Source organism: Sciurus carolinensis, chromosome 10, assembly GCF_902686445.1.
Source record: "Sciurus carolinensis chromosome 10, mSciCar1.2, whole genome shotgun sequence".
NCBI classification, from domain to species: domain Eukaryota; kingdom Metazoa; phylum Chordata; class Mammalia; order Rodentia; family Sciuridae; genus Sciurus; species Sciurus carolinensis.
In genome coordinates this window covers 2066390-2087635 of record NC_062222.1, presented here as the reverse complement: position 1 = coordinate 2087635, position 21246 = coordinate 2066390, and the positions used below count along the sequence as shown (strand labels likewise).

Here is a 21246-nt window from a genome sequence, read left to right as displayed (position 1 = left end):
CCCGCGCCTGAACTCTCTACGCGGCCGCGGCCGCGACCCCGCCCCCGCCCGGAGGTCTCCGCATTGGCTTCGCCGATCCTCCCTGCGCGGCCCCGCCCCCGCCTGCGTGCCTCCGCCACGCGTCTGTCCTCCCAGCGCGGCCGCGGTCCCGCCCCCGCCCGGAGGCCCCCGCGCTCGCTGCTCCCATCCTCCCTGCTCGGCCCCTCCCCGCCTGCGTGGCCCCGCCCCATTCCGTCCTCCCTGCGGCCCCGCCCTGAGGCCCCCGCGCTCGCTGCGCCCGTCGCTCTGGCTGACGTCACGGGCCGGGCTCTCATTGGTCCATTTCAATAGTCGCGGGATACTTGAACTGCAGGAACAGCCGCCGCACGGCGGGCTGCCGGCTGCATCTCGGGCGTCCGCGCCTCCGCGCCCGGCAGCGCCTGCTCCACCCTTGGCGACTCCTGCGTCCCGCGCGGGCCCTCGCCGGTGAGCGCGCGGCGGCCAGGCTGGCTGGGCGGCGGCGGGCGTCCACGGCTGGAGCGTCTCCGGCGGGCGGGCGAGCGCACGCTGCTTGGCGCGCGAGCTGATCCGCCTCGCGCCCGCGGGAGCCGCGATGTTGGGCAGCTCCGCGCCGCGGCCTGCGGCCCGCGAGACGGGCTCGGCACTGCCTGCGCTGCAGCAGACTGGGCTCCAGGAGGACCAGGAGAACATCAACCCGGAGAAGGCGCCCGCCCCGCAGCCGCGGACCCAGGCGGCGCTGGCCGTGCTGAAGGCCGCGAACCCGCGCTGCCCCGCGCCGCAGCAGAGGCCCAAGACGCGCCGGGTAAAGGTCGCGCGGTGTCTGCAGAAGGGCGGCCGGGCGGGACTTGGGCGGCGGCTTTCGAAGGCAGGGAGCGGGGCCCCAAGCGCCCTCTCGGCCCGTTAGGGGGCTCGGGTCCGAGGTCCACTCGGTCCCAGGTTTCCTGGTATGTAGGATACCGCTGTAGTAGCTTCTTCCATTATTCTCAGCGTGCCCTACCCAGGTTGCTTTCTGTAGGTAATGGGGTCAAACCGTGAATGTGGTCTTTGCTCAGCTCCGAGCCTTTTTCTCCACGTTTAAACTCTAGGCACTGCCCTAGGACCGACTCTCCCACCCCCACCCCACCCATCTGCTTAAAGACAACCTCTGTTTGGGGAAGGGGTCTGAAAAATATTTTGCTTTTGGTAAATTCCGCCATTTTAGCCGGATTTGCTCTGTTGCTCCACCCTGGGGTGAAAGTGGTGAATGAATACTTTTTTCTCTTTTCTTAAACTTATGCATTGACCTGACACCCCATCCTTCTTGAAGCCGTGGTTGTTTTATAATTCCACTTAGTCCTGGTTACTTATTGTAGGAAAGTCTGTGACAAGTTGGAATATCCCTTCAATCTTTATTATTTGCCTCAGATAATTTAAATTTCCTGATAGCATATGTGGTAGAAGCAAAGGCTGAGATCCATAGGGGAAAAAGGTAAAACTCCATTGAATAAGCTCAAAGCCTGTTATTGCTTTCCCCTTAGGTCGCACCTCTAAAGGATCTTCCCGTAAATGATGAACATGCCACTGCTGTTCCTCCTTGGAAAGCAAACAGTAAACAGCCTGCGTTCACCATTCATGTGGATGAAGCAGAACAGGAAACTCAAAAGAGGCCATCTGAATCTAAAAGAACAGAGTGTGAGGATGTCCTGGCTTTTAATACAGCTGCTACTTTACCTGGACCAAGAAAACCCCTGGTGCCTTTGGATTATCCAATGGATGGTAGTTTTGGTAAGTTTTAAGGAACATATTGAATTAAGTTAACAGATTGGGTTAATCGCATTTCGCATTCTAAGACACTTGTACCTGTTTATGATACACTGTGTTAAAGTTTAGTATAATAAGCTTAGAGAGGATGTGATTTATCTCTACTCTCACCCTAATACTGAACCTAGTGACCTACAAAAGGACCCAAGTCCCCATGCTCCTTTGGGGACACTACCAAATTAATTGGCATATTATTAATTAGGTCTTGAATTCTTATTTGAATCTGATCCTATATGTTTGCTTGTTGGGAGAATGGATTCCAGTTATATTTTATAAGCCTCACTTCTCAGATATCACTTCAGAGAGTACTATTTGAAGACACAATCTTGGTTATATCTAACACCTTTTTCTATAAAACCATTCTGAGTGATCATCTGATACCAGGAAGTGTCACTGTCCTGTAAGTTAGTAGCTGTACATAGATGTTTTCCCTAACCCACAAATACAGCTATTTCCTTTCTGGTAAGTGCTGATTCTAGCTGATGCCCAACTGTGCTTTGAAAATGTCTGACTACAGGGTCTGCATTCTCTTAGGGCAAACTTTAGATATTATCTCAAAACTTGGATGGTAAGTGCTTTCCTAATAGAACCACATACCATGTGCTCCCATCTCTCATGGAAGATGAATGATACTTTAATACTCAATCTCCTATTAGTGGCCTATCAGCATTTGTCTCATTAATGGGAACCATTCTAAAGCTACATAAACAGATACTAAAGCCAGAGTGAAATATTCCATGCACTTTGCCATGAGAAGTCCTCTTTAGTTGAATGAAAGAAATGCTCTGGTAGTAGTAGACTCCTGGTAGGGGCAGTCATTTTTAGCTGCTGAATCAAACAGAAACAACTTACTCTTGTCTTCTGAATTCTCAGAGTCACCACACACGATGGACATGTCAATTGTATTAGAAGATGAAAAGCCAGTGAGTGTGAATGAAGTGCCAGACTACCATGAGGATATCCACACGTACCTTAGGGAAATGGAGGTAAGGGCTGGGTCCACTTTGCATGTGTGTTCACTAAGTGCAGCTGAGTGGACTTGAGAGAATGGTGTGCGAGCTCTGTATTTACTCATGAATAGCTCCAGTGCTGCGCTTAAGTTACAGCATGCAGCGTCTGTGTCAGTGGAGACTGCTCGAATTGCAGTCTTAACACTACTGACCTTTTCCCAACAGGTTAAATGTAAGCCTCGAGTGGGCTACATGAAGAAGCAGCCAGACATCACTAACAGTATGCGGCATCCTCGTGGACTGGCTGGTTGAAGTGGGAGAGGAATATAAACTGCAGAATGAGACCCTGCACCTGGCTGTGAACTACATTGACCGGTTCCTGTCGTCCATGTCGGTGCTGAGAGGGAAGCTTCAGCTTGTGGGCACTGCCGCCATGCTGCTAGCCTCGTGAGTCCTGTTTGTCTTGTCAGAGCCATCTCCTTTTCACGGGAATAAATGTGGTGTCAGCTGGGACGTTCTAACATGCTTCAGAGGGCAGAGTCAGTGCTTTAGGGAGTGGAGAACGTGCAAATACTGCATTTTACAATGACCGGATTACAAAGCTTGGAGTGTGGCTCCTCCATGACAGTGCTCTCTGGCATGCAGGTAGTATCTTCTCTCTACTAAGACATGAAGATGAAATGTAGAAGTGGAAACATCAGATTTCTGACCTATTTCTAGCTACGTGGTGAGCTCCTGCCTCTCCCTGGCTCCCTGTGCCACACTGGGAGAATATGTTGGAAGTCCTCTTCCATCAGGTCTTTGAGTAGTAGTAGTGGTCTCTGCTAGAAACGAAGGTCAAGTATCAGTGGGAGTGCTAGTGGTAAACAGTGGATTTGGGGGTCGTTCTGTGTGTTATGCAAATGGGATTGCAGAGCTAGGAATCTTGCTTCTCTTTTAGAAGGACTTACTATTTACAAACTTTTTTCATTGTAGAAAGTTTGAAGAAATATACCCCCCAGAAGTAGCAGAGTTTGTGTACATTACAGATGATACCTATACCAAGAAGCAGGTTCTGAGAATGGAGCACCTAGTTTTGAAAGTCCTTGCTTTTGACTTAGCTGCACCAACAGTAAATCAGTTTCTTACCCAATACTTTCTACATCAGCAGCCTGCAAACTGCAAAGTTGAAAGTTTAGCAATGGTAAGTTACTTTCATTTTGTTGGGGATCCCTGCACAGTAATTAGGGGTAAGCATGATTTTAATTCTACAGCTTTGCTCAAGAGATTTAGTGGGACAGATTAAAGTTGAGTATGGAAAAAAGCCTAGCACTGGCAAAAGACAGTATATGGTTGGCCCTCCCTATCTGTGGGTTCTCCACTCATGAATTCAACCAACCACAGACTGAAGTTTTCATGGGGAAAACAAACTGCATTTGTACTGAATAAGTACTGATTTTTTTTCATATTTCTCTAAACAAATAATAACTATGTACGTTTACATTAAGAATTACAAGTAATCTAGAGATGATTTAAAGTATACAGGAGGATGTCTGTAGGTACATGCAAGGGCTAGACCATCTACGTCTGTGCGACTTAAGCATATGCTGGCTTGGGTGTCCATCAGTGGGTGGGGGGGGTGCTAGAAGCAGCTCTACATGGATCCCGAGGGATAGCTGTGGATCAGGAAAACACTAGGAGCAGTGGTTGCAATGGTACTCAGGAGCATTGTCTTTAGTTGGTAGAGGGACGTGCAGGATGAGAGTGGAGTGAGACACTTTGATAATGGGTGTGTTTAAAGATGAGGCTATGGGGTATTTTCTCAAGGTTGTCACAGAGGCAATATCAAAGGAAAAAATTAGGTCAGAAGGCAAGGATCTGAGGTGTGAATTCTGAAGCTCGATCATCAAGTGTCTGTCATTACAGTTTTTGGGGAGAGTGAGTTTGGTAGATGCCGACCCCTACCTGAAGTATCTGCCATCTGTTATTGCTGGAGCAGCCTTCCACTTAGCACTCTACACAGTCACAGGCCAAGGCTGGGTAAGTGTGACACTGCCTTTACGTCCACCACGACTGAGAGGTGGTGCCACATAGGCTAAAAGCCCCCTGGGACCCGGGTTGTCCAGATGGTCTTACTTGGAAGACGAGTCCAGTGAATATACTGTTTAAGACATCTTACCTTTTGAACAGTGGGTGGTAGGCGGCTTAGTTGTAAGCTGGGATTTGAAAGATGTGCTTAGGACTTTAGGCCACCTCGGGTTGTAGTTAACAGTGCTGGTGGGGAAAGTAGTGAAAATGGACAAAGGCGTAAGAGATGAATAGAGGCCTGAGAAAACAGGCCTGCTAGGGGTAGCATTAAGTGTAGTGCTGTGATTTATGGAACTTCAGCCACCTACAGACTGTGTTTAGTGTCCTGTGTTAACAACAGCACTGTGGTTCTCTGCCCTCTCCTATAGCCTGAATCACTGGTTCAGAAGACTGGATACACCCTGGAAAGCCTCAAGCCCTGTCTTGTGGACCTCCACCAGACCTACCTCAGAGCCCCGCAGCATGCACAGCAGTCCATAAGGGAGAAGTACAAGCATTCAAAGTAAGAGCTGAGCACAATTACTTTATCAAAGGACACCTGGGGTCTGCCACAGCTTCTTTAAGCTGTTCTCAGGCTGGAATGTAGGGGTGGAGTACTTGCCCAGCACAGCCAGGTTCTGGGTTCCATCTCCAGAATTGCCAAAACAAAACAAAACAAAATGACAACTAAAAAACTAATCCCTTAGCAGGTGGTGTTTGGAGGTTTAGATGATGCTCTGTCTTGCAGCTGGGGTGACGGGAGAGGAAAGGGGGATCAGACAGTGATTCTAAAATCAACCAAACCAGAGAGGTAGGAATAGCACTTCTGAGTGCCCAGCACACACAGTACTCCACGATCTCCTTTGCCCAGGTGAACGTTACTAAAACACTTTTTTTAACTTACAGGTATCATGGAGTTTCTCTCCTCAACCCACCAGAGACACTAAATGTGTAACGTGGAAGACTGCCTGTTTTCTAAGATGTAAATCACTCAAAGTACATGGTGTACAGTTTTTATCTTAGGTTTTAATTCCACAATCATTTCTGAACATAGAAGTTGGTCAAGGACAAATTATGGTATCTATTACTTTTTTAATGGTTTTTAATTTGTATATCTTTTGTACATGTATCTATCCTAGATATTTGGCTAATTTTAAGTGGTTTTGTTAAAGTATTAATACCGCCAGCTGTCAGGGTAATAATAAATTGACTTGGAAATCTTTGATGTAGTTAATTGGAAGTTTAAATATGACTTGTTCCAGATTCTCTTAAAAAAGTTAACTTGTTTATGGTTTGTTGTGCAATGGGGAGTGAGGAGCCTTCCTCTAAAATTGGAGTCGTATTAGGAAAACACCCTCAAATTCTGACACTTATTTCCTAAGCAACTGAACCAGTGTGCCGACTTAGTCTTAAACTAAGCATTCCTAGAATAAACCTAGGCCTTTTCAGTACAGTGAAGACCCTGAGACTCAGCTCTGTATAACTACACTGAAGCAGCCTTTGAAAATATCAACTTCTATAACTTTACCTGGTTCATAGTTACTTACAACTTAAGAATCTGAAATGACAAAAACTCCGAAGAGGTTTTGGGAAGCTTTTGTGCACATTAACAAAGAGTTCACTTTTAAAGGTTCATTTAAAGTATTAAAAACAATCGGCTAACCAGACTTTATAATGGGAGTGTGAATAAAAAAAAAAAAAATACCCAAAGTAGTTTGCACTGAATAAATTACCTTTATTAGCTACATATGCAAATATGCAACTATTGTTAGTTAACAACTCTCTTCTTTTTTCTCTTTTTTGCTGGCTTTTTACTTGGTGCTTTTTCTTGTTTTGCACTGATGGTCTGTGTTCTGTGAATAAAGAAAAGTAACAGTTCACTAACAGTATGTTGTTGAATTTTGGATCATTAAAATAGGGCTTCCTTATTTTTTCCAGTAGGAAATGTGGCATCTATGAGTCAAATAACTTAAAGGCATCCATTTCTATAAAATTCAGGTACTAACTTAGAGTGAATAAATCAGAGAGAACAGTAATGAAAAAGGGCTGTCTTTATAGGAGAAGCCAAGATGAGTGCAAAACCAGAGGGCAAACAACCTAGAAATCCGTTACCTTATTTTTTTCGGATTCTTGTCGGGTTCTAAAATGATCATTTCTTCTTCTTCACTATCTGAGAGTACTATAGGGGCATCTTTAAGAAAATACCAAGAAGCAATGTAAGTAATCTCCCAAAAAATTTCCATGGGGTTGTCAGGTTTCAAACCTCCATTCCACACTGACACCCCAGGTACTCTCAGGGGTTTACAGGGATGAACTTTGTTCTTTGCAAATCTTTCCCTCAGAAAAACTGCCCTCTAAAATTCCTATTTCCTTTCACTGTGTAGTCACTTAACACGTCACAGAATTACGGGGGCAATCTATGCAGTTCTTACAGAACCAACTGAGATGGCCTGAAGTCGGATGCCAGCAAAGCTGACTGTGCTGCTCTAGCTAAGAAGGCACAGGGTCCACCTCAGCATCTGCTGTCGTCTCCACTACAAACACTGGGAAATTCCCAGAAGCAGAACTGCTGGGTCAAACGCGCGTCCAAGATATGTTTGGCCAAATCCCTCCAGAACTACTGTTCCAATAACTCTAAGTAGTAGCAAATGATAAAACACATTCCCCCATTCACCCTTGCCAATACTGGTATTTATTAGGGCTAACCATTAAAAATGTTAACCGGGGCCATTTGTACTTTGAGAGCTGCTTCGTATCTTTTGCCCAATTTTCTCCAGAGCATTAATGGTGAATACATGTCCTACACACAAACTGAACCTTTTTCTAATTGGTTGGTTGTCTATTAATTCTTTCTAGTTTAGTTTGAAACTGCTCTGTTCACATGCTTCAGAAAAGCTTTACCTGCTTCATCCTCCCAATGTCATTATTTAATTGAAAATACTACTCTTCAGAACAATGTCTAGCTGTTAACTTTACTAAGTGATCAGAACAGTACTAAACAGAGGTATGTGTTAAGTGCAAGGACACCAGCACTGGTAGGAGTGGAGAACCTGCATCAACAGTCATCGACGAGGCGTGGTTAAGCCTGCTGGGTACATGCAATGGCATTGAATTCTGTGCAGCATTTAAAAAATGAGGAGCTACACATGCTGATGTGGAAAAACTTGTAAAGACAAGTCCCTGGAGTAAGCAGCTTACTGCACTAGTAAATAAATACCTGAACAAGTTTTGGAAGAATAACATCAAACAGAAGTAGTCACTGGGAAAGCGGAGCTGAAGTTCCCATCAAGGGGGGAGTTTTTCTCTTCACCCATTTACCAAACTTGTCACCATGTAACCAATTCCTGATTTTTACATGGGCCACATCAGAATTGGGTATTCTTAAAAGCAAAAAAGATCCATAGGTAAAATCAATTTCTTCATTTCCTCACCTTTTTAGAATGCAAGGTAGATACACAGGCATTTTTAGAATTTCTGTATCCTTTGATTCTGCACTAATATGGTAGCCACTAGCCACATATGGCTAAAATGAACTAAAATTCAGTTCCTCAGACAAACCAATTTCAAATGTTTGGTAGCCACATGGGGCTAGTGGTTTCTATGCAGTTGCAGAGTGCTGCTCACTGCAGAAAGTTTGTACTATATGATGTAATGTGTACTTTAAGTCTACAAACTATAAACAACCAGGAAACTCATTCCCTTAAACTGGCCCAGATATATATACGAAAGACAAAAATTTTAAATTAAAATGTCTAACTGTATATGCTACTTTAGCATATACACTACACAAAATAAACTTCTTTTTAAAAAAGAATCTATGTTAATGTTGCAGTTAGCCCCTTTGGTTGAAATTTAAATCACAAAATATTCAGCCTCTCCAAGAAAGACTTGCATACCCCTTGTTTAGCTGCATCTGTGTCCTCCCCAGATCTCTGCACAGCCATCTGTGTTACACACTGACACACACACCATCTGTAGACAGTTATGTGTACACTCCTTAGGCGGATCACAAAAGGCATACTGCACCACCCACCTTGGCTTCCAATGTCGGAAACTTCTGCTGCCATGTCCATCTTCATGTCGTCAAGGACAGCTTCGTCACTGCCACCTTCATCCTCAGCTTCCTTCTCGGAGTCTTCAAGTGCACCCCAGGAATTTTCTATTCCCTCTCCAATCTGGGCAGTTCCAGGAGTCCACAGCACAGGTTCAGCAACACTTTACAAGTTAAGAAAACTGAAGAGCAAATGTACTGCTATTGAACTGATAAAAAGTCACATCTTCTACTAAGACTTATTCAATTAGTCCTCAATTCTCAGGGAAATAGTAGAGCTGTATTAAGGAGGGCTCTGAACAATGAAAAGTAAAATACATAACCCAGGATGTTATGGGCACCAGTGGTAAGAGAAATGAGGAGACAGTTGTAAGTTTAGTGAACGAATGAATACACTTAAGAATAGCGTATACCAGAGTATAAGTAACCTGACCAATACCATCGATACTAAATTTTTCAAAGTAAAATGAAAATGCTATAAAAACATTTATTTTTTGGCAGTGCTAGGGATGTAACCCCCAGGGCCATGTGCACATGCTAAGTAAGTGCTCTACCAGGGAACCACACTGCCAGTCCCTAAAATGGTTCTCACAATAGAAAATTTTCTGCCAGAATAAATGAAGCTAGATTTTAAAATGTCAACTTAGTATGATTCACATTACTTTAAGTGTTTTCTCTATCAGTATTTCAGAAAAGAAACTGTAATATGCATACACAACATCAGCAAAGTCAAAAGTGCTATCAATCTTCTTGTCACTGCACAAACCATGCAACAAGATACACTTCTGGAGGAGGCTCAGCTTCAGCAATGATTTCTTCTGCTTTCTCCTCTACATCTGAGGTATCGATGGGGGCCTTCTCCATTTTAAATGCTGTGATTCTTGATTTGCTATAGACTCTGCAAGCCAAACTTTCCACCTTCTTTCCTGTATGTGGGTTGTTGTGGATGGGTGGATGGAGAAGATGAGGACAGATGAGAGGAAACAAAGGTATTTTACCTTTTGGTAGGTAAGAAATATTGGAACAGTTTATTCCATAAACTTATGCCTATCAAGTGAAACAGTAACAAATTCCCATCATTACCACTTATGGAACCAGTACCAGGCATGTGGCCAGGTGCTTACAGTACACTCTGATCCTCAGGTTAGTTTTACCAGGAAGGCATCAGCTCACGGATGGTAGAAAAGAGACTGAAGTGCTAGATTACATATCTTGTGTAAGGTAGCACAAGTAAGAAGTAGAGATGAGAATCAACTTATTTGTGTTCTTTCCATTAACTGAGTTACCAGATTTTTTTTTCCCCCTTAAGAAAATGTGAACTTTTAAAGAAAAACCTTAAGAATTTTCAATAAAAGTTTTGTTTAGAAACTGGAATAAAATATAATAGTCTAATAAACTTTCAAAAACGTAAGTACTCTATTCAATTCAGGTTAACAAACAAGGAAAGATCAAGTATGAAAATTATATTGTTGCCTTTATGCAAGAAAGGCCTTTAGAAAATAGGTATAAAAAGACCATTTCGTTCTGGAAAAGGTAAACTTACCTAACTTTTTGGTCATTCTCCAGAGCTTTCTGTATTAGCTCTGTAATTTCTGCTACTTTCACACCAGCTATTTTTACTGCATCTCAAAACCTATTTGTAAAGCAAATTATGTTAAACAAACCAAAAGGATTTCTGTAAACAATAACCATGAGATTAATTTAAGCTTTTACAAATATGAAAATAATGCATGTTAACACAAATTAAGGCAAGATGCAAGAATTGTGTTACCACCTTGAAGGACTACGGCAGTAGGAGATCAGACTGTTAGCTGACAGTCTAAGATACCATGGGAAAGAGTGTAGACACACAGACCTGCCTCAGGTGTGTCACCTTCCCATAAGTAATCCACAGAAACAGGAACCAGGGTAGTGTCTGTAGTGCTACTAACTATGACCGCTGTGAGGATAAACTAGGGTCTGCTGAGCACTTCACGTATCCTGGACACTGCTGTAAACCTCCATCTATTTATTCTCTCATCCTCCATCTATTTATTCTCTCATCCTAACAGTCTCAGCACTAACACCGTTCCTTATTTTACAGAAAAGAAACAGGTCCACAGATGTGACATCACTTGCCCAGAGTGAGAGCAAGGCGGAGCTGGAACAGGACACACAGCAGTCCCTTACTCTGCAGGCCCCATAAGGCATCCCCCTACTTTCAACAGGTCTCCGTGTGAATCTGGCATGTGGCTGGGTTTGAGGACCACTGCTAGTAGTACCAAATTCTAAAAGTAAAAGGTATTTCTTACCTCATTTCTACCTTTTGCCATTAAAAAAAAAAAAAAGATATGAATCTTTCTTCACTGAAAGAAAAAAAGTGTTCCCCTAGTTACGAGGGTCAAACTCAGGATGCTCAGACATTGGAGCAGCCACAGACGGAGAATACCCCATGGCCAAAATCAGGAGAATGTATCAACTGTACTGAAATCAGACTTCAACACATCCTAGAATCAATCCATAAAAGTGCTCTGGCTTTTGGTTAAGAGAAGAAAAGACTTCTAAAAAGATGAGCCCTATTCTTAAAGGCACATTAGTTCAAAGCACTGACCTGATCTTTTAGTAGCATTATCCCACCACTGGACTGGATGGTACAAATCTCTCGATGCTTATTCATGGCAATCACCAGCAAGCCATCCATTACCCGTTCTTCTCGTTCATTGGGATCCACCAAGAGATACATTCTGAAATGAATATTAAATGATCCTGAACAAATGCCTATCATTTTTAGAGTAAAGGAATTTTTTCTTAAAAGACATCATCAATGAAGTCAACACTAAAGTTGTCTAAGCCTGTGGGTATGAGTCACTTTAATGAGACAAGAGTCGAGAACATGTTTTTATGAACACAAATGCTTAAGTGGCTATTTCTTGCTATTGCAGTAAAATCATGTTAAGTTCAGATTAATTTTAATTTAAACTATATAATCCAAACCTAATGCTATCTCTGATTAAATGATTTCTGGCTCATTAATAAAAACTTGGATACCATTAAATTAGTTAATTTTAAAGTTACCTCAACATCCTTGTTCTAAATTCTGCTAATGGTACATTAAAAGTAGTACTTTGCATCGTCCGATACAGTAGTTAGCAGTCAGATGGGTTTACTAAGACCTTGCAATGTGACTAATTCAAACACAGTAAAATACTAGATTTCAAAGACTTAATGGATATTTTAAAATGTAGTTTTAAATATATTGAGTACATAAATGAAAATGTTTTGCATATTTTGGGTTAAGTAAAATATATAAAAATGGTTTCTACCTCTTTAATGTGATTTTGAGAAAATTTTAAATTATTTATATAGCTGGCATTTTATTTCTATTGGACATGCCAGTCCATTTCCCTGTAATAAAATTCTACATAACATAGCTATAAGCTGACATCTTTTCTCTCATTCTTATGCACAACACTGTTAAAGCTATTTTTATATCTTTGCTTGTTTCTGAAGAGTTAAGGCTCAAGCTTTCACTCAAAAGCACCATCACATGGACCTAAGAGACCCCAGGTTTTCTGTTGTTGGGAGGATTTAGCAATGAGTTGAACAGACTGCTGGAAAACCAAAGGAAAAAGATTTTCTTGCTGTTGTGAATCATTCTCCCTTGTCATCTGCTCCTAGAACTAACACAGCTCCAAAATCCACAGTAATTCTTAACCCCACTTTCCCAAATTAGAGCCTAGCATATACTTCTAAGAAAGGCAAGGTGCTACTATGCCATGGCAAATCATCAAATTCTAAGTGTACTACAAGAAGAAAAATATTGGAAAGTGTAATTATGGAACTGTTTTGTTACTTCTATTTGGAAAGCCCTCTGCCAACTAATGACCTCAGGAAAAAATATATGCCTGAAACACTTAAGCAGGGCAATGAAGTTCTCACACCAAGGCAAGACTTACCCTTGCTGGAAGAAGGCAAAACTGACACAAATGGGCATGTGGTGGATGCTCAATGGTACAGGATCTCGCTCTTCAGGAGTATACTGTCTCAGAAGAAGAGGTTCAATAATCACACTTCAGTTCTGAACATACCAAGTATCACCTTGTGAATCAAGTACTAAAACATAAAAGTCTTTCAATCCTCGGTGAGTACCTCAATCACTTCTTTTACAATTACCTGTTTGACCCTGCCACTCAGATTCCTCAATTAGATGCATTCTTCAAAAACCTTCATTGAGGTGTAACTTATATCCCATAAAATCTACTTCTGGTAAGTATGACCCATTTTTATCAAGTGTATAGGTATGAACCATGACAGCCTTCCCAGTGTGTATTTCCATACCCCACAAGTTCCTTAAGACCCTTTAGTAGTCAGTTCTCATTTCCCCCCACCCAGTCCCTGGCTGATCTGCTGTCTGATGGATCCACCTCAGCTCCATATCATATTCTATACAGATGAATCCAGTGACCTGTAGTCACCATGTCGGCTTCTTTCAACTTGGCCTGTTTTCTCCACCTTGCCGCAGTTACAGCAGTGGACTGCGAGGTGGAGCAACAGGCCAAGTTCTCCATGTATGAGTACACACTGTTCACCCATTCACCAGTAACGAGAGCCTATGGCTATTAAGTGAATGCTGTGAACACCTGTATACATCTCTCTCACAAATACATACTCTTGTTCCTCCTAGAGATTCTAGGCATATAATGCTAGAAAAAATCTTTCCCCAGTTTCTAAGCCATTTATTAATATTATAAAGTCAAATGTGCTGAAAGATGTACACATTGAGTATTTTATTCTTCCATTGTTATTTATTTTTCTGAATACAGAATGTTGTTTACATTTAACTTTTTAAGAAACTGCCAAACTTCTCTAACACAGCCATACATTTTACATTCCCACAACAATAACACTATAGCATCTTTAAACTGATTTCTTTTTCAGTTTACTAACTGCTCTCTACTTTTTTCTTTTCTTGTTTTTACTTTCCTATAACCAACTTTTCTTCTTAAGGAACATTTTCTCGACTGTTAATAAACTCTACCTCTAAGTCTACGAAGAAGATGCTCCAATCTAGTTTTATAGATTATTTGGAAACCTTGGGCATCTGATGTTTCCTTTTGAAACTTCAGGGCTCAAACTATGTCTACAGTGCATTTTCATTATCATAGTATGTAATTTATAGAAATCAAAACTGACATAGCACAAAAGTCAGGCAACAAAGATCAGCAGTTTTCAAAATGTGGTCCCCAGACTAGGAGCATCAGTGTCAGAAATGCAAATTCCTACCCTCTGTCCTACTGTGGAAGTGGAGCCTAGCAGTCTGTTTAATAAGCCCCTCCAGGTATTTCAAATGAACTCCTGCCATCTACTTTACTTAATGAACAGAAGTCCTGGGGAGAGAGGTGAATCTGCAGGACCTCAGTCCCGTCCAGTTACTGCATGCCTCTCGCAGGGTATGCATCCCATGGTGCTGAGAACCATCGATTTTTCACATGTGACCCCTTAAACATGGGCCAACCATTTCATCTAATATTCGATCCAAAGAAGTAGCTGCATTCTATTCTGGAAAACCAAGCTCGAGGTTGTGTTCATAATGACAGACATCTAGGTAAGGAAAATTTTTGACCATATATGCTTTTTGCCTTATGAGTATTCCAGAACCTATGGAGGTGCCATCTACAACATGACTTTACTACAAGCAAACTGTCTGCACAACTAGGATATTCTTTCATCACAGGGAGGGTCCTGGCTCAAGTCACAGGGGCTTACCAGGGTAACTTCATCTCCTTGGACAGAGACATCAGGCCTTCGGAAGTGACACAAGGCCACGATGGCAGCAATGCTGGCAGCGTCAATGATATTTCCATCATGATTAATAAATGTAGGTCCACACGTATCTGCCAACCTAAAAGGGAGTTTAAGATAAAATAACCTAACTAAACAAAAGCTGTGGCTATTAAGCAGGAATGGTAACAATATGTTAATATTATTCCTTCTAATTCTCCTATCAATAAAAATGCAAAAAAATTTAAAAAACAAAAAAGCAGATCTGAAATACTAATAGTTCACCTTCTATATGAGTCATTTGACAAAAGCAAGCTGCATATTCAAAATAAAAGGAATCCTTTCAGCATCTATATCTAATACTTCCTACCTCTAAATCTATGTTTTTATGTTATCTGCTAACTTATAAATCTCAGAAGTCTTAGAGTTAAATGATAATACGATTACCTTAAAAGGAATGCAAATTGAAGTGTCACATTCAGCTACAGAATGTGGAAAGTGACATAACCTCTCTGGAGTAAAAAGCTAACAACAAGACCCCCTCATGAAAATAAAGTTCTAACATCCTTGTGCAACACAATTTTTTGTCTAAAATTTCCAATGTAAGTCCTGCCACTGACTCTGTGTGGCCTGTGTAAATCAATGAACCTATCCACATAAAGGAGTCAATCTGTTCTTCATCCATAAAAAAGGAAAACGCTAACCTGCTCCTATCAAGTCATCTAAAGTAAATGAGAGCTTATATGAAAAAGCTGCAAGTTCCATGAATAAAACATTTTTTTTTACACAAATTCAAGTTGCTACTTTGACCCTTTTAAGATGTTTCTTGTGCCTTTGGAAAGAGATGGCAAAAAATTCTAAAGGCAGCACCTGGGACAAGGTGATATGAACCAGTATAAAACTAAATTAACAGCTGGCGCAGTGGCACTTGTCTATAATCTCAGTGACTCAGGAGGCCTGAAGCAGGAGGATCCCAAATCAAGGTAGATGGGGCACTTAGTGAGACCCTCAACTACTCAGCAAGATGTGTCTCAAAATAAAAAGCAAAAAGGGCTGGAGTTGTAGCTCAGAGGTAAAGCACCCTGGGTTTAATCCCTAGTATAAAAACAAACAAAAGACACCTAAATTAACCAAAGCTCTGAGAATGAAAGCACAGATCTAGAAACCAATGAATCAACAATATCCATACTAAGATTAGAATTCTGAGCATATTCCCCACCTTTTCACCAGCAACAACACAAAGAGATTCAGTGTCTATACACTTTGAATTTCTTAGACATCTTTCCAAGAGTCGATTCAACTTCACCAAGAGATCTGACTGCCTGTGAAAACAGGAATGGGCTAATGTCATGAAATGTAACACCAGGCATTAAAACAATAGCTCACTGCTCTTAGGTTCTTCTATAGCTAAAGCAACTTAAGAAAAGATGTAAATACCTGCCAGGTTCAAAGCTGGAGCAGCCATCTGAGAGAGTTCAAGGTTAAAAAAAGAATGCCTTCCGTTGCCCGATTGAGTTTTGGAGACACAAGTTCACAGGAAACCTGTCCGAGAACTCTGAAAAGATAAAGGGACAAAGCAGTTAACTAAATGTTATTTCTTTTTCAATTAAAAAAGTAAGAAATATAAAAGACAAAAATTTATTTTAAATCAGTGTCAATAATAATATACTCAACTGGACTTGAAATAAAGATTATATATAAAACATATTAACATAATAGATGCAGAAATAAAAAAACATGGTATGCCTAAGAAGGTAACAGAAAAAACAACTCTTATTACAGTATTTACTATTGCATAGATGTAAAGGAAAGTGAAGGACTTTTACTCCTCTTTTCTGAAACAGTGACACAAGATGGCCAGAAAACTTGAGCTTTAAGGGTTTCCATGTGGCATGGTCAGCCAACATGCTCTGACCCAACAGCCTCACAACTCTCGAATTTTTACTTCACTCATGAAGAAAGGAAAGTGGGGCCTGAGGCCGACAGATGTGGGAGACCTCGACAGTCCGCATACGGAGCAGGATTGACAGGTGCCACTCACAACGCGAACGGCGATCACGTGACGCGCACAGATCGGAAGCCACGTGACACTCACGGGCGGAAACGCGTCTGTACTGGGCGTTCGTGTGGCCAGAGAGCCGGAACTGCACTCCGGGAAACACCCTCACTTTGGGCAGCTACAGAAAGCGGGCAGCGGACTTCGGAGCTGCTTCGTAAACCAGCGGCCAGGCGAGGCGGCCTCCACCCGGCGTCGCGTACGCCCGGCGCCTTACCTCGTCTTCCCGAGCTCCACCACGCAGCACCCGTAGTCCGTCCCGAAGGAGACCCGGATGCTCCTGTAGTCGTAGGTCTGCCGGCCGTCCAGCCGCTGCAAGACAACGTGCCGTCACGCACCGCGCGCTCGGGGCCGCGGCGCCCGCCCTCCCCGCGGGCCGCCTACCTTCTTCTCCTCAATGGCGCGGAGGAGGAAGCGGCGCTCGCAGTTTGAGAGCGGCGTCTCCTTCATGGTGTCTGGCCCACGGGCACCGGAGTCCGAGGGGCGAGGGGCAAGCGGCCCGCGCCTCCACGCGCGGCGCGCAAAACAGACGTCGCGCGGCGCGCAAAACAGACGTCACGCGGCGCGGCGGCGGGCTGACGTCACCGCGGCGCGGCGGCCGCCAGAGCGCAGACGCAGAGCGAGGTGATCCGCTCCCGGAGTGTGCCCCGTTTTCCTCAGTGCGGAGCGCGGGAGGAAGGACACCCGACTTTCGCACCACTGTCAGCCTCGACCGGCAGGGTCGCAGCGGGCGGGCGTCGGTAGGACCGATGACGCTGGTGGGCTCGGGGGCGTCGCCGGAGTCGGGAGCTCCCGCCCGCGGCGGCGCCCCAGAGCGAGTGCGGTTCACTCCCTGCCGCTCTCCGGCACCTCCAGGCGGAGGGAAGCCTCGGTGCGTGGGGAGGCCCTCTCCGCTGGTGACTGGTAGAGGGCCTGCCCGCGGCGACGGACTGCTGCGCCTGGTGCTGCGTGTGCCCACCTGTGAACTAGGATGGCAAATGCCATTACGGTGAGGAGTAGAAAGGAGTCAGTGGCGTAGGGGCTGCGGCGGGGCTCAGTGCTAGACGCTTGCCTGGCCTGCGTGAGGCCCCTGCGTTAGATCCTCAGCACCGCATATAAATAAATAAAGATAAAAGATCCCTTGACAACTAAAACTACTTTTTAAAAAATGCTAGAACCGGCCTGATCGAGGTGAGCCCCATTTAACTGTACGTTACTCTTCTGTTTCCTTTGGCTTTGGATGGTGTAGGCAATGCAGGCTCCTGCACTGGCTCCCCTCGGTTTCTTTTGTCTTCTCACGCTTTTTTCCTACAAGTGATACATTTTAGTCGTTATTGCACCCTTTGCAATCCATGTACTCAATAAGTATTTAAAGAGGGCTACTGTATCCCAAGAACAACCAAATGCTGGGAAAACCAGGTAGACAAGGTCCTTTCTTCAAAGAATTTAGATTCTTTTTGAAGAGATAATAAAACTTAATTAAAATCAAGCCATTTCTCACACTGACCCGTGTTTTCTGAGACAGGGGCTCTGTTTTAGTATTTTAATAGAAGTAGTTGCAGGTAGAGGTGACTAAGAAAGGAAGGTTTTTGAGGCAGGAGAAAAAAAGTACAGAGAGATATAGAGTAAACTCATAGTCTGAGGACAGGACCTGTCAGGAAGGAAGAAAGTGGATGGGAAGTTATGTCTACCTCCTCAGTTGATTGTTTTCAAGATAAGAGGTTACAGGGTGCAAGCTCTTTGAAATGTGAATGTGTTCTAGTTTCACACCAGAACTCCTGGTTGAGTTCATTTAAATCTTTGATTCTTACAGTGGGCATTTCATAATTCCCCTTTCAGAGATCAAAAGGGGGTCTCATCAAAATATTGTATTCTTTCCTGTAGGCAGCTTGGTATTGGAAAGAATGTGAGTGTTTTCTAATTTATTAAAAATTAATGTCTTAAACAACAAATGTTTTCAGAAAATTCTGTGTCAATTTGGTTTGATTTCTACAAATAAAATCATATTAAAATTGTTATTGTGGATTAACTAATTGTGACATGGATTGCATATTACTACACTGGGGTTATGTGGTAGGCAAAATAATGGCCCTTGATAAAGATGCCCATAACCTGGTCTCTGGGAACTGTGAGTATGTTACCTTATATGGCAGAAGTTCCTTAGGGTCTTGAAAGAATTGTCCTGGATTATTTGGATGAGTACATTGTAATTAACAGGGTCCTTGGGTGAAGGAGGCAGTGGAGCTAGGCCGGAGTGGAGATGTGATGACAGAAGGCAGGAAAGAAAGATGCTGCACAGCTGGCTTTGAGGATGGAAGGGCCACAAACCAAAGAATGGGAATGCCCAGAAGCAGGAGAAAGCAAGGAAATGGGGTTTTCTTCCAGAACCTTTAAAAGAAAACTGCCTGGACACGTTTTAGATTTCTGAGCTCCAGAACTGTGCAAATAGATTTATGTTGCTTTGAGCCATTAAGTTCGGGTAATTTGTAACAGCACTGTCTTAGACCAGACCACTATAACAGTGTGCTGTAGATTTGGTGATCCATGAACAACAAATTCATTTCTCACAGTTCCAAAGCTGGGAAGTACAAGATTGAGGTCCTGGCAGATTTGGTGTCTAGTGAGGCTTTGCTGCTTACTTTATAAATGGTCCTCGTCTTGCTGTGTCCTTGCATGGCAGGGGGACAAGGGAGCTCTCTGGGGTCTCATGAGGACATGAATCCTGTTCATGAAGTCTACCCCCGTGACCAAATCAAAGGTTCCCACTTCCTAATACCATCACATCAGGGGTTAGGATTTTAACAGTGAGTTGCTATAGAATAAATGTTTGTGTGTGGTATGACTGGCATCAGCCAAGTTAAATGAGATGTGCTTACCTAAAGTATTTCCGTCTTGCTCTCCGTTCACTGTGTAGAAGTAGCACCTTCAGGATAATCAAGGTATATTTTAACATTGTGATTTTTGAGAATTAATAGACAATGTTAAAGCAATGTTAGGTTCACAACAAAATTGAGTACTACAGAGGGTTCTCATACTCTTTCCTCCCTATTATGGCCTCCCCTTGCCGACATCCCTCACCAGTGTATACATTTCTTAGAATGAGCCTGTGTTCATTATCTGTTCTACGAAGCAGAAAGATTGAATAATTTACATTTGCAAAGCTAGTAAATCAGAACCAGGATTCATATGCAGTCTGGTCTCCAGAGTCTATATTTATACTTACTATACCATGCTGTTTTTGAAAATGAGAATCCATTTCTATGCCAATTTTATTATCTTCACCCTTAATACCCAACCATTTACTTCCTATCTTTGTGGGATCTTAACTTTCTTCACTTAATTACTTTGCCTTCCGACATGTATGTAGAGAATAAAGCTGCTATAATTAGGTTACCTGAACCCAGTTTTTTCTGCTTTGGCTTGACAACTAAATGTAGGGCTTATGAATGCAGAAACACAGGAGGTCTGACTACAGTCCCAAAGCTAGGACACTGGCAAGGGTGAGTTTGGTCTTGAGTTTTCCTTAGAAGGAACAGGAGTTGCTCATTAGTTAAAAACTGGTCCTGGTCCTTGATTGAGAGACTCTTGCAGACTCTGTCATTTCTACAACCGTGGCCACTCTCCATTAGTCCTTCTCTCCAGGAGTGCTGTGACTCATCAATGACTGACTATGCAAATTAATGATTTAAGAGGGGAAGTTTCTACTTTATTTCTGACACCTTTTTACCTCTTCCTAAAGTTACCCAGGAAGGAAACAGGTAATTTCAGCAGCAGCAGCAAGACACGAGGTGATGCAGCTCTCCAGGAAGGCGTCAGTAGCCAAAGCCAGACTGTGGTATCATCGAGCATACTTCCTAGCAAGTAGAGTGACACCGTGTTGGGATGATACTTCAGTGGTAGGCAGCCTCCGAGATGGTCCCCAGTGACTCCCGCCTCAGGGCAGGTAGGGCTTTGTCCCATCCTTTCCGCCTGAAATGACTTGCTTCTAAGCAGAACCCTTGAGCCCTCAAGGTACAGCACTTCTGTGGTTAGAGTACAAGAACACGTAACTCGTCATGCCAGCAGACTCGCTGCCTTGCTGGATCTGATGAAGCAGGATTCCATGCAGGGGCCCACGTGGCAAGGAGCGGACGATGCTCCTGAGCCCTCAGTCCACAGCCCGGGAGGAGCAGGAGCCTCCCGATGGCCGCAGACTGAGTGTCGAGCTTGCCGTGGTGAACCTTCCGCAGGGACCTCGGCCTGGCCACTAGCTTGATGGCAGCATCCTAGGTCAGAGGGACCCTTGAGATAACCTAGTTAAGCCACACCTGGAATCCTGAGCTACATACCCATCCCTTTTTATTTTGAGACAAGGTCTCACTAAGTTTCTGAGACTGACCTCAAACTTGCGATCCTCCTGCCTTGGCCTCCCCAGGTATACACCACCTTCCACAGAAAGCAGGATTTTTTCCAAGCAATAGATTTTTAAAATCTGATGTTATCTAAAAATGAATGAAAATATAATGTCCACAATGAGTGCACATCTGCAAAAATAAATTGCCTATAATCAAGAACTAGAAGGGAAAATTAAAATTAATAAGAGGTTATACAATTAAGATTAATGG

General features: G+C 43.3%; 2 protein-coding genes across 2 annotated transcripts; one reads left to right on the top strand and one right to left on the bottom strand.

The window, feature by feature from the left end:
- The first annotated feature begins 354 nt into the window (after window positions 1–354).
- Window positions 355–6682, top strand: Ccna2 (cyclin A2). Its single transcript, XM_047566892.1, is given in 9 exon segments — window positions 355–802; window positions 1518–1764; window positions 2674–2786; window positions 2976–3037; window positions 3039–3197; window positions 3726–3933; window positions 4656–4769; window positions 5186–5319; window positions 5703–6682. Coding segments are annotated over 9 exon segments (1296 nt in total). The 5' UTR covers window positions 355–592; the 3' UTR covers window positions 5752–6682.
- On the bottom strand, window positions 6508–17180 carry Exosc9 (exosome component 9). The gene is given in 17 exon segments (XM_053743454.1): window positions 6508–6649; window positions 6909–6987; window positions 8830–9011; window positions 9629–9742; window positions 9744–9773; window positions 10391–10464; window positions 10466–10480; window positions 11438–11570; window positions 12783–12865; window positions 14593–14699; window positions 14702–14727; window positions 15825–15929; window positions 16045–16060; window positions 16063–16098; window positions 16101–16162; window positions 16881–16975; window positions 17048–17180. Coding segments are annotated over 17 exon segments (1308 nt in total). The 5' UTR covers window positions 17114–17180; the 3' UTR covers window positions 6508–6564.
- Between the last annotated feature and the right edge of the window lie 4066 nt (window positions 17181–21246).